The following is a 12797-nucleotide window of genomic DNA, read 5'->3' as shown; positions in this document are numbered from 1 at the left end:
AATATTACTAAACACCAAAGTCTTTGCCCAAGCTACCCTCATTCAGTGTTAACATGCTGCCCACAGCCTCAGGAACAGCTATTGGCCCGGAACTGGGATATTTTTTCCTAGGAGTATTCTTATCTGTTCAACTGCACTGCTTTGAGGGGTGGAGAAAATGGGATGTCAATTTCGGGTCACAAACATGCTCAAAGCTCTCAGGGTCCCAAATGTAGCTCTGACCCCCGCCAGGCCTGAGGCCACACTTCCTTTCTTCAACCTTGGGCAGAATGCCAGTTCTGGCTGTGAGACTGAGAAAACCACCGCCCTGAGTCCAGTCCGCAGTGGCTATTTCTGTCCGTGAGAAGCTTTCCTGGGCATCGGATTGAGGCAACAGCCTCTGGTGGAAGAGAAATGGGTCGTGGTTCCTTTAAGGGACCCACGGGAACGTGCGTGCCTTTTGTTTGGGCGGCGGCAGTGGCGCGCGCGTTAGCGTCAACATCCGCGCATGCGCAGTCTGGACGGCCTGGTCGTCGTTTGCGGCGGCAGCTGAAGATCCCGGTGGTGGCGCGAGCTCCGGCCCGGCCCGGCCTTCGTCTCTTGACCTCGGTTCCCTCACTCCGGCGCGCCTCAGCCCGGCCCCAGCCTTCTTAAATCCCTCAGCAGTTCGGATCCGGCCGCCCGCCTCCGCCGCCACAATGATGATGATGGCACTGAGCAAGACCTTCGGGCAGAAGCCCGTGAAGTTCCAGCTGGAGGACGACGGCGAATTCTACATGATCGGCTCCGAGGTAGCCCCGCGGCGCGTTCTCGCCCTCCCGGGCCCGGCCCCGCGGGAGCCCCAGGGCGGGTCTGTGCGCCGGGAGCGCGCGTCCCCATTCATCGCCAGGGCGGCGGCGGCGGCGGCGGGCGCGTGCTCGGGGCTGGGGGCGTGGCCAGATGGGCGTGGCCGAGCTCGACCCTACCTGGAAGGTCTGAGTTCAGTGCATTTCTTGGTGACGGGGATACCAGGGCCTGGGGGTGCTACTGGTCTCTCGTTGAGTTGGTCTAACTCCACCCGGATGGAAAGAATGGAGTGTTCGGTTAGCTCTCGTGGCGGCGCTTGGGAGTGGAGATGCACTACTAACTACTGCCCTCGAAAATTTTTAGAGATGGTGGAAATGTCATGTGCACCCTTTACCCCTTTGCTCCATTCAGGGTCCTGAAATCTTGGTTGTAAGCCTTCAGCTTAGGAAAGTTCCCTCCTCTTTGTATTCCTTGCCTTTGAGACGGGTGGTAGAAGTAGTATTCTGACCTTTGTTTACTGGAAGTTATTGAGTCTGCTGGCTGACTGACTTCAGGAAAACCCTACATCTGGCCCCTCAATGAGGCATTTGTACTAAGCGTATTAAATTTTTACAGATCCACTCAAACTAGTCCTTGTTTAGTCCAACAGTAGCCCCCTACTAGTTCATATTTGTTTTAAAACACACACACACACACAGTAGCCCCCTACTAGTTCATATATCTACACACACACACACACACACACACACACACACACACACACACACACACACACACACACACACACACACACACACACACACACACACACACACACACACACACACACACACACACCCCTGTGGGTATAGCCAGGAGCAAGCCAGCCTAAGCAGGAAAGTCCATGAGCCTTCAGTTCACCAAAAAGCTAGAAGTGGAGTTATGACTCAGTTGGTAGTGTGCCAGCCTTGGGTGAAAAAGCTGAGGGACAGAACCCAGGCCATGTCCAAGCTCTACTTCCAATACACACACACACAACTATGGGTATAAAATTCAGATGTGCAAATGTCAATAATAGAATCAGGTAAAATTAAATGCCAACTCTGTAGAGCTAAAGCCATTTCAGAATGCCAAAGATTACCTCTCCTCTCAACAGTGTTTATACTGCAACATTTCATTCAAATTATTATTTTGGCAGTATTAGATTTAGGTACTCAAGGCTCCATGCTTACCTACTAGGCTGGCTCTCTACCACTTGAGCTACACCACTAGCCCTGCTTTTTGTTAGCTATTTTGGAGGTGAAATCTAGTGAACTTTTTCCCCTAGAATAGTGTTGAATCTTCCTCCTCCATATTTCAGCCTCCTGAATAGTTAGGTTTACAGATGTGAGCCATTGGCACTTGTCTAATTTTTTTTAAACAATTGGACATAGTATGATGAATGAAACCTCGTGTTATTAAGAGACCACCATTGAACTTTGTTTTTTCTTTTCTTTCTCTCTCTCTCTTTCTTCTTTCGTTCTTTCCTTGTGCCAGAACTGGGATTTAATCTCAAGGCCTCATGTTCTAATTTAGTTTTTTGTTGTTGTTTGTTTGCTTTTTGCCAGTCTTGGGGCTTGAACTCAGGGCTTGGGCACTGACCCTACCACTTGAGCCATAGCACCACTTCCAGCTTTTTTGAGTAGTTTATTCAAGATAATAGCTCACTAGGACTTTTCTGCCCAGGCTGGCTTCGAATTTCAATCCTCAGATCTAAGCCTTCTGAGTAGCTAGGATTACAGGTGTAAGCCACCAGTGTCTGACTTAATTAGTTTTTTGGATCAAGTTTGGAGCCCTACTACTTGAGCTACATCTCCCCTTCTGGCTTTTTGGCGGTTTATTGGAGGTAAGAGTCTTAGTTTCTTGCCCAGACTGACTTCAAACCAAAATCCTTAGATCTCAGCTCCCTGAGTAGCTAGAATTACAAATCTAAGCCATTGGCACCCTGCTATATCAAAACTTTAATGTTTTAATGTTCACCATTGTTCACCATTTTTTAATTAAACAAGAGGGGCTGGGAAGGTGGCTTAGTGGTAAAGCGCTTGCCTTGCATGCCTGAGGCCCTGGGTTCAATTCCTCAGCTCCACATAAGAAAAAAGAAAAAAGCTGGAAGTGGCGCTGTGGCTCAAGTGGTAGGGCACTAGCCTTGAGCTGAAGAGCTGAGGGACAGTGCCCAGGCCCAGAGTTCAGGCCCCATGACCGGACCCCCTCCCCCCCCCCAAAAAAAGAAAAGACAAAATGCAATAAGCTGATCAGATTGTCACTTAAATGCTGTTGTTCTAATAATGCGGTGCTGAATACAGCCCATTCCTGTACATAGTCCTTGCTGGCCAGTAGGCATCTGCTTAAATGCAAAAGGCAGTTGAGTTACAGAACCTTGATACGTAGCTAGTTGTATCTTAAAGAAACCTTTACCTGATCTGCTGAGTGAAAAAGTAATCTGTTTGGCCTTGGTTCTGACTGAGTGGTATTTCTGAAAAGAAAACTTTTCTTTGTTTGGTGGAGTAATTGAGAAACAGCTTGTGGTTAGGTGGGAAGAACTTCAGGAGGCTTACTTACTACCCTGCTGTCTCCCCCTACCCCTTGCTTTCTTTTTAGTGCTGGAACTCAGCCCAGGGGCCTTGCATATGCTATGCACATGCTCTACCCCTGAGCTATCCCAGTTTGTTTCATTTTCCTATGTGTAAAGTGAGGTACTTAGACTCTGTGATACCTCAGTACCTCCCCCCAAACACATTTTAGGTTTTAGAAAGTGAACTAAAGTCTTTTCTTTCTGCTCTTTCACTTTTGACCCTCCTGTTGAATGATGACAATCATCCTGAGATGCAGAGATCTGGCTTAATAATCACAAGTTTAAGGAAAGGCTCAAAGTCTTTGCACTATTTCTACCCAGTTGTTCTTGTGGCAATCTTGGATGTGGATGGATGGCCCTTGGCCTCTTTCCCCTTGGAGAATAGATACTATATTCAGACAGGTGAGCCAGCTTTAGCAACATACAGTTTAGCATACATGAAGCTGCCTTGGGAGGCCATCTGCTGTTGCTATGAGTATGCATCACAGTTCTACCATCTTTTTTTTGGGGGGGGGTCCAGTCGTGGGGCCTGAACTCTGGGCCTGGGCACTGTCCCTCAGCTCTTCAGCTCAAGGCTAGCACTCTACCACCTGGGCCACAGCGCCACTTCCCGCTTTTTTCTTTTTGCTTATGTGGTGCTGAGGAATCGAACCCAGGGCCTCAAGCATGCAAGGCAAGCGCTCTACCACTGAGCCACCTTCCCAGTCCCTTCAGTTCTACCATCTTTAAGCAGTTCAACTTAGCAAACCAGAGTCACAGAGGTTTTAGTACCCTAAGAAATGTCAGCGTCCTACATTTTCATTTTACATTCAGGAAACCTAAATGGGAGAGGGTAAGGGCTGGTTCAGGAAAAGCCAGGTAGATAAGCCTCAGTGTCTTAAGTTCAGAAGGGCCCTTGGGAGGAGTCAAGGTTTCATGAGCCCTGCAGAATCTTCAAGGTAGTCATAAAGATCAGGTTTGTCAGTTTCTTTAAAAACAAAAAACTATCCAGGCACAAAGTGGCTCACACCTGTAATCTTAGCAACTCAGGAGGCTGATATCTGAGGATCTCCATTTAAAGCTATCCAGGACAAGAAAGTCTGTGAGACTCATCTCCAATTAACTAGCAAAAAGCTACAAAAAAGTAGAGACGTAGTTCAAGTGGTAGAGTGTCAGCTTTAAGCAAAAAAGCTCAGGGACATTGCCCAGGCCTTATTTTAGGCTCAGTACCAACACTCAATGGCAAGAAAAATAAAGAAAATTACTTTTACATTGGATGATAATGACTCACAAAGCCACAAAGCAGTGAGGGATTTTGACTGTCTGTATGGCAGATGATTCTTCTCTTATGGTATTCAGCAGCTGTGGTTGTTGAGCATAGAAATTGTTCCTCAATGAAAAATGAAGAAACATACTTGTATGTAACCAATATGAGGTGCTAGCTATGTAAAATAGAAAAATAACGGAATTGATCCTTTGAATGGTGAAGTTCAGAGTCACTGAATATATGACCCAGAAAAACGAAGTGATTCCAGGTCACAGAGGGAGCCAGCCCCTGGCACCCCATCTGCTGGTGTCCCCCACAGTTTGACTCTGAAGTGTGGTCATTTCTGAAAAGTCAATGAGTCCATGGGGTGTCTTTATAAGAACCTTAGTATGAACTTCATTTTTATGGAGAAAGTCATAACTCTTCATTTGGTACAAACCAACTGAAGCTATTGTTTGGGGAAGTAATGATTTATAAGGCTGTCTGGTGATTGCCAATAAGTGCTTTTTAGACTCTTTGGAAAATTCCTTTGGTATCCCCAATTTGAGTTTTGTTACTAAACAAAGCAGCACGGGACATGGGGAGAATTATCTTACATCTGTCTAAAATTAGAAGACCTTTTTGGTGTTTATTACATCGTAAAAATATCAAAGTCTGCTTCTTAAGATAAAAGAAGGTCAAAGAAGCCTTGCATTTCTGGAAAGTGCCAAAGATCCTTAATCCAAAAATCAAAATCATCATGAGCTTCTTGCTCAGCTCTGGGGGAATCTTGCTAAGCTCTTCAGACATCTGGTCAGGCCTTTTGGAATGTGGTTCTTTTGTCAGGGTGGACAGATGCAGGCCAGATGTGCACTGTTTTTGAACCCTTGATGTCAGCAAGAATGTGTTTTATTGCTGCTGAAAGCCTGGCGCCAGGGGGCCACCCGAAGACCTGTTTATCAGACACTGATCCAGCAGATCTTCTGCTCACCAGGACCCTCCCCTTGCACGTGCAGATATGACTCTCATAATGAGCCTTCTTGCTTTACTCATAGGTGGGAAACTACCTCCGTATGTTCCGAGGTTCTCTGTACAAGAGATACCCTTCACTGTGGAGGCGACTAGCCACTGTGGAAGAGAGGAAGAAAATAGTTGCATCGTCACATGGTAAAAAAACAAAACCTAACACTAAGGGTGCGTCTTCACGAGGGTTTGTAAACCTGTTTCAAAACCACTCGCTTATGTCATGAAGATAAAACGTTTTCACTCCAGTGTCTTCACTGCAGCTTTGGCCTTAGTTAGCCAGGAGCATCCCAGGGGCAGGACCTGCCAGTGCACGTCTGGCTCAGGTGAGAGTGTGGCTTAGCGAGCCATTGGTGGTCCACTATCAGATATTCCTGATGGGGCCAGTGGGTGTGTGAGGAGGGGTCAAGGCTGGGGCTAGCAGGTGCCGTGAAGACATGTTGGTCTCAAAACGTTTTAGGAATGCTGTGATGCTCTGCCATTTGCTGTGGGCGTGTCACCATAGTCATTCTCCATGTAGCCCTGGGGGTGGGTGGTGGCCCCAGCCCCCACCATTCCCCTCTGGGACTTTCACTGCTTGTCTCCCAGAGCCCATCCATCCATAGCTCTTCATCCTGCATCCAGTATGCTAAGCTCCTGTGCAGGCCCCACCCACCATGGTTTATCATGTGCCTGGGGCTTGCTAGGTGAGCTGCCTAACACGAGTGAAGCTAGTGTGCTTTGGCCATGGCAGCTCTGTGCAGGGCGAAGTTGCTCTTTAGACATTCTGAGGGAGCCATCGGGAGACATGTCCACCAGGACATTTGAGTATAGATGCAACATACCATTTGGCAAGTGGCAAAACTGCTTCCCCCTTGGCAATGATGCCTTAGAGAAAGCTGCCCTGGGCCTATGTGGGTGTGTTCATGTGTATAGGTGGGTGTGTGCATGTATGTGTATAGTGCTTTATAGTCTGTCCTGTTGAGTTGTGACTGTAGGTGCTACCATGGTTTTGTCCATCGTGAGCAAAGTAGGATTCTTTTAATGCAGGAGCCAGAGCTGTTTTAATCTGCCTTTATTACATTTCTACTCACTGGCCTATATCAGTTTCCTTTGTGCTCCCCTTACCTCCCATAGAACACCAGTCACTAGTACAGGGGCTCCCTAGCTTTACCTGCCCCCTACCCAAGTCCCTGTGGAGTCTTGGTGGTGCGTCTACCTTGTGCTTCTTCTGGGGAGGAAGAAAAAACAAGCTTGGCCTACAGACAAGTAACAGTTCTTGATCAAGGTTTCCTAGAAGAGCTAGGAAAGAGGTAGCTTAGAATCTGTCCTGATTTCCAGACAACATCTCCACATTGGCTTGGGGACAGAAACTTCTGTTTGGTGAAAAGCTCTCTAGGCTCTTGTTTTAAAAGAAAAGCATTCTTCCATCTTTCATTCTGTTTCCTATTCCATTTCCCCACCCTGCTTCATGTCATGGATTGTGGTGGTATCAGACCTCTTCCCACTGGGGTGTTATTCTGGAGTCTTCCTGACAGCCTCTGATACTGCAGATGTCCTTAGCACTTCATCTGCCCCTGAGCCAGTGCTCACAGGCCAATTAGTTAAATCAATCCAAAGGGATAAATTTTACCCAATACAAATAAACCCCTTGATCAAGATTGCCTTTTTTGCAGGGGGAGGGGGTGAGCTAGCACTGGTGACCCACATAATCCTAGTTATTCAGGAGGCTGAGATCTGAGGATTACCATTCGAAACCAGCCCAGACAGGAAAAGCAATGAGATCTCCAATTAACCAGAAAAAAGTTGGAAGTGGAGGTGTGGCTCAAGTGGAAAAATGCTAGCTTTGAGAGCAACTCAGAGACAGTGCCCAGGCCCTAAGTTCTAGCTGTAGTACTGGCACACAGATAAACAAAACAAAAGGCAGATTGCCCTTTTGGAAGAGGCCAACATTCAGCAACAGTAAGTTTGACACTTTGCCTGAGAACTTCGGTGTGCTATATCCAATTGGCTGGCTGCTGTTTGCTCCTGTCATCAGCAGAGTGACCACAGCAGTCTCTCTCTGCTTACAGATCATGGGTATACCACCCTTGCCACCAGCGTGACTCTGTTGAAGGCCTCGGAGGTGGAAGAGATTCTGGATGGTAATGATGAGAAGTATAAGGCTGTATCCATCAGTACAGAGCCCCCTACCTACCTCAGGTAATGAATTCCTGGACCTGGGTTCTTCGGGGACACTCATGGGGATTTTTCTCATATTCAAACACAGGTTGAAGTGAAGTTGAACTGAAATACCTTCCAACACTTTACTCATAGTGCTTACAATTGTCTTAGCCAGGTTTCTAAGTTCCTTCTATATCTTTAGAATCCCTAAGAAATAAACAGAGGCCAAGTGTTGAATTGGATCTGGAGAGCAGTTAGGAATGCTTTGAAAGTGCCCTTTGTCAGAAAAATGAGTGACCTCAGATGAACTGAAAAACGAAACAAGCAATAGATTTAAATATAGAAAAAAACTTAGTACCTTTAAAAGAATACTTATAACATCAAAATGGCAAATCTATGGAAATTTACTGTGTTGTAATCTAGAGTCTAGTCATCTAGATGTTGTGTGTGTATGTATGTATGTGCGCGCCTGTGCGTGCGCACACAATTTAGGCTCTTGGTCCTATCCCTTAACCTTTTCACTCTAGGCTGGAACTATAAGGGTCACAACTATAAGGTGTCTACACCTTCTAACACCTGACCTTTTCTTGAAAGTAGACACTCAATAGCTCCTTATTCTTTTATTATTATTCACAACCCTCCAAGAACATCTGTGTACATATAATGGTTTTACTTATTTTGTATTTACACTGCTATGCATTCAGATTTGTAAGAAAAATTTGGCTATTTCTTTCTTTTCTTTTTTTTTTTTTTTTCCCCTCTGATCAGTTGTGGAGCTTGAACTGAGGGCCTAAGTGTTGTCCCTGAGCTTTTTCAGAAACTCAAGGCTAGCTCTCTACCACTTGAGCTATAGCATCACTTCCAGTTTCCTGGTGGTTTGTTGGAGATAAGAGTCTTACAGGGGCTGGGAAGGCGGCTCAGTGGTAGAGCACTTGCCTTGCATGCCTGAGGCCCTGGGTTCGATTCCTCAGCACCACATAAGCAAAAAGAAAAAGCCGGAAGTGGTGCTGTGGCTCAAGTGGTAGCGCGCTAGCCTTGAGCTGAAGAGCTGAGGGACAGTGCCCAGGCCCAGAGTTCAGGCCCCACGACTGGACCCAAAAAAAAAAAAAGAGTCTTACAGACTTTACTGCCTGGGCTGGCTTTGAACCATGATCCTCAGATCTCAGCCTCCTGAATAGCGAGGATTATAGGCTGGTGCCCAACAAAAAATACTTGGATTTTTCAACAGGTTTTTTTCATTCCTTTTGTTTTAAGTGGAGCTGGGAATTGAATCTAGGGCTTTTAAGCACATGCTACTTTTTCAGTCCTCAATGTGTAAAAAAGTAGATGATCTACTCCCAGAAATACAATAAGGAAGAATATTTCTTACATATAATCTCATTTTACTTAGTTTTACTTTTGGGATACTGAAGATTGAGCTCAGGGCTTCATGCATGTTATTGTGCTAGACCACTAAGCTACACCCCAGTTCCTTGTATAATTAAAAAAATTCATCCAGGAACTAATGGCTCACATCTGTAATCCTAGCTAATCAGGAGGCTGAGAGCTGAGGTTTGCAGTTTGAAGACAGCTGGGGCAGGAAAGACTATGAGACTCTTACCTCCTATTAACTACCCAAAAAGCCTGAAATGAAGTTGTAGTTCCAGTGGTAGAGCACAAAAGCTCGGGGATGGGGAAAAAAGAAAAACATCATGGTTAAAGGAAGAAAACCAAAAACCTACCCACATAAGGAAGTAAGGATGCTGTAATAGAACTGACACACTTGTCTGCTAGAGATGACTCTGTACATAGAAGTGATCTTTTTGTAAAATATTTGAATACCAAACAATTGCTGACCCATTAATTTCACCCCTGGGAATTTTTCTCAAAGAAATAATTTGAAAACACAAAATAAGTAAAAACGATTATATATAATAGATGTTCTTTAGAGGGTTGTGAATAATACTGAAAGGGAATATGGAGCTGTTGAGGAAAAGTCAGGTGTTAGAAGATACAGACACTTAAATGGACTAAGATGTGACCTTTCATGTCAGCATCAGGTAGACTGCAGCATCTGAGCCATGGCTCATGTGAATGAAGCATGTAGAATATAAGACATGCCTATCTACCTTACTCTTTGAGCCCTCAAGGAAAAATACATTTCTAAAACTAAGCTTAGAACCTGTTGCCTGTGGCTTATACCTGTGATCCTAAGCTACTCAGGAGGCTGAGATTTGAGGATCATGGTTCCAAGCCAGCTGGGGCTTGTCTCCAATTAAACTGCAAAAAGCTGAGATATGGCTCAAGTGATAGAGTGCCAGCCTTGCAAAAAAGCCAGACAAGAGTTTGAGGCCCTGAGTTCAAACCCCATTACTGCGTAAATAAAACCAGGCATTAGTTGCATTTTTGTAATGCCAGCACTTGGGAGGTTGAGGCAGAAGAATTTTGAGTTCATGGACAGTGTGGGATAAATAATGAGACCTTGTGTCAAAAACAGAAAAAAAATACATTCCCATAAACATAAGCTAGGGAGCACTAAGAGGTGGGGATTATTGTTCAAAGTGATGTTTTCCAGGTTTTCTCTCAACTTTGCTGTCAAATGGTTTTTCTAATTCCTCATCAAGTAAGGTGGCATGCATCCAGCCTAGCCAGTGTTGTAGACGTGTGCTCGGCAGATTCTTATTCTCCCAAGGGATGTGGTGAGAACATAAAGATGGCTAGACTTGCCCGAGAAGTCACAGAAGGAAATTGTATACATATGGACGGCACTTTTAAGTTTGCATGTGTCAGCTGAGAGCCTTTTATAGGGTGGTAAACAATTTTTTAATGATCATGTCATATGAAGATCAGCTGAGAGAGTACAGTCTTGTTACCCTGGAGGTCAGGACAACGGAGTTCAGAGTGGCAGAGGTTCAAGGGAAGCATCTTTGGCTGGCTTAGTCAATCTGTAAATGGGCCAGTTAGCCTCCTCACCCAGTCACTGGATTGTTTGAGCACAGGCTGGATATACCTTTTGGGATTCTTGGAAAGAGCTTGTAGAGTGAGCTGGATTTGATGTTGTGACTTAGATGTTTGTGTTCTGTATATGTCTCAGTCTGTTATTTATATTTATTGTCTGTGGTCTGTGACAACTAGCATGGTCTTCTTGAGCTGGCTACCAGATGAGGGGCTAGACATAGAAATGACAGAGATAGGGTCAAATTGAGGGTAAGAGGTAGGAGCTCAGCTCAGGAGCTAGGAAGATACCTATCTAGCAAAATAGAAGTGATCACAGCCTGGCTACACTGGAACTTTTAATGGAAGAGACAAAAAAAATTCATATTTCTGGTCCCTTCACTAGAGATGGGGATGGGATTGGGGCTCAGGAATTTGCTACTTAATTTGGTGCTAGTACTGGGGCTTGAACTTAGGGCTTGGGTCCTGTCCCTTAGCTTTTTTGCTCAAGGCTGATGCTCTACCACTTGAGCCTTAGCTCCAGTTCTGAATGTTTTTTGCTGGCTAATTGAAGTCTCAGATATTTCACTGCTTGGCTGACTTTGAACGAAGATTCTCAGATCTTAGCCTCCTGAGTAGGTAGGATTATAGGCATGAGCTACTAGTGCCTTTACCTTTTTTTGTTTCAAAAGCTGGGGCACTGACACCTCCAATGCTCAGGTCTGAAATTCTAACCAGAATATGGGTAGAGGTAGGGAGGGACTCATGGTGCTCAGTTTGACCAGGACTATGGCAAATCTTCTGTACTGCTGTCTTACTCTGATCTTTTATCAGCCTTCATCTTATACTTGAGTCCTAAAACGTAAGGGGAAGGTAGAACTAATTTTCACAGGACCTTAAAAGCTGGGACAGCATGACCAGGGGCACTCCTTTTTTAGCCTACCTCCCCCCAAAAAGAAAAAGAGGTAAAGGGCCCAGGCCCAGACAGGTTTTGGTTACCACCTCTCTCTGCCACGCCCTCCCCCCCTCACCCCATTCATGGACATCAGGTAAGGCCTGCATGCTGCATCCCCAAGTCCCTTCTTAAGGGTACTGTCAAACATTTGTTCTAACCATATAGACAGTTATTATAGGAGCAATTTGTGCAGATAGTGGGGAGTATGGGTGTTCACTGGTACTGGGGCTTAAACTCAGGGCCTTTTCACTCATGGCAAGTGCTCTATCACTTGATCTGTGGCTCTACTTCCAGTTTATTGCTGGCTAATTGGAGTTAAGAGTCTCCCAGACTTCTTACCCAGGCTGGCTTTGAATCATGATCCTCAGATCTCATCCTCCTGAGTAGCTAGGATTACAAGTGTGAGCCAGTACCTGGCTTGTAGGGATAAAGATGTGCCAGGTGCTGGTTACTTATGCCTATAATCTTAGCTGCTGGTGCCTTATGCCTATAATCTTAGCTGCTCAGGAGGCTGAGATCCGAAAATCTAGGTTCAGAGCCCATCGGGGGCCAACAGATTCTAGCGACTCTTATCTCCAACTAACCAGCAAAAAGCTAGAAACAGATATGGTTCATGTGTTACAACATCAGCCTTGAGCAAAAAAGCAAGGGAGAGCATGAGGCCCAGGATTCAAGCCCTGTAGTGGGCACAAAAAATAAATAAAAATAAAGATGAACAATATGTAAGTACTGTTTTCTTTGTAACTTACAGTTAAGGCAAAACCACAAAGCACTGTGGGAGCCTGACTGGTCTCATCTGTCTAACTCACTGAAGCAGTGAAGCTTCAGTGTAAAACTAGCTTTGAGAAAAGCAGCCTAAAATTTGGAGAAAAGACCATTATGGGACAGAGGTTATTTAAATTACTTGGGGTGACATTTTCTGGAAGATATTTGCCAGTCCATTTTCTTACCTCTGCACCTGTGGGTGGTCAGATGCCAGAAACCTTGCCTAGTCCATCTTAGAATGGTTGACACACCTAAAAAGCACAGTCTTTTGGGTGTGGTAGTTCATATTTGTAGTCCCAGCTACTTTGAAGGCCGAGATGGGAAAATCACTTGTGCTCATAAGTTCAGGGCCAACCAGGGCAATATAATGAGACCCTGTCTCAAACAAAAATCATCAGTCTGATCACATCTCTTTTCTC

At 45.3% G+C, this 12797-nt stretch overlaps 1 protein-coding gene across 2 annotated transcripts in view; it reads left to right on the top strand.

Moving 5' to 3' along the window:
* The first annotated feature begins 496 nt into the window (after positions 1-496).
* Smarcb1 (SWI/SNF related BAF chromatin remodeling complex subunit B1) overlaps positions 497-12797 on the top strand; it is a 37881-nt gene continuing 25580 nt past the window's right edge. The window contains exons 1-3 of one of the 2 annotated variants that reach the window (XM_069994454.1): positions 497-770; positions 5636-5774; positions 7655-7784. In XM_069994454.1, coding sequence (XP_069850555.1) covers positions 678-770; positions 5636-5774; positions 7655-7784 — 362 coding nt within the window. In that variant the 5' untranslated portion in view covers positions 497-677. The remainder of the gene's footprint in view (positions 771-5635; positions 5775-7654; positions 7785-12797) is intronic. The other variant, XM_069994455.1, reaches the window with a different exon arrangement.

Source organism: Dipodomys merriami, unplaced genomic scaffold (genome assembly GCF_024711535.1).
Source record: "Dipodomys merriami isolate MVZ:Mamm:240054 unplaced genomic scaffold, mDipMer1.0.p SCAF_45, whole genome shotgun sequence".
NCBI lineage: Eukaryota > Metazoa > Chordata > Mammalia > Rodentia > Heteromyidae > Dipodomys > Dipodomys merriami.
This window is presented reverse-complemented; position numbering and strand designations above follow the sequence as displayed.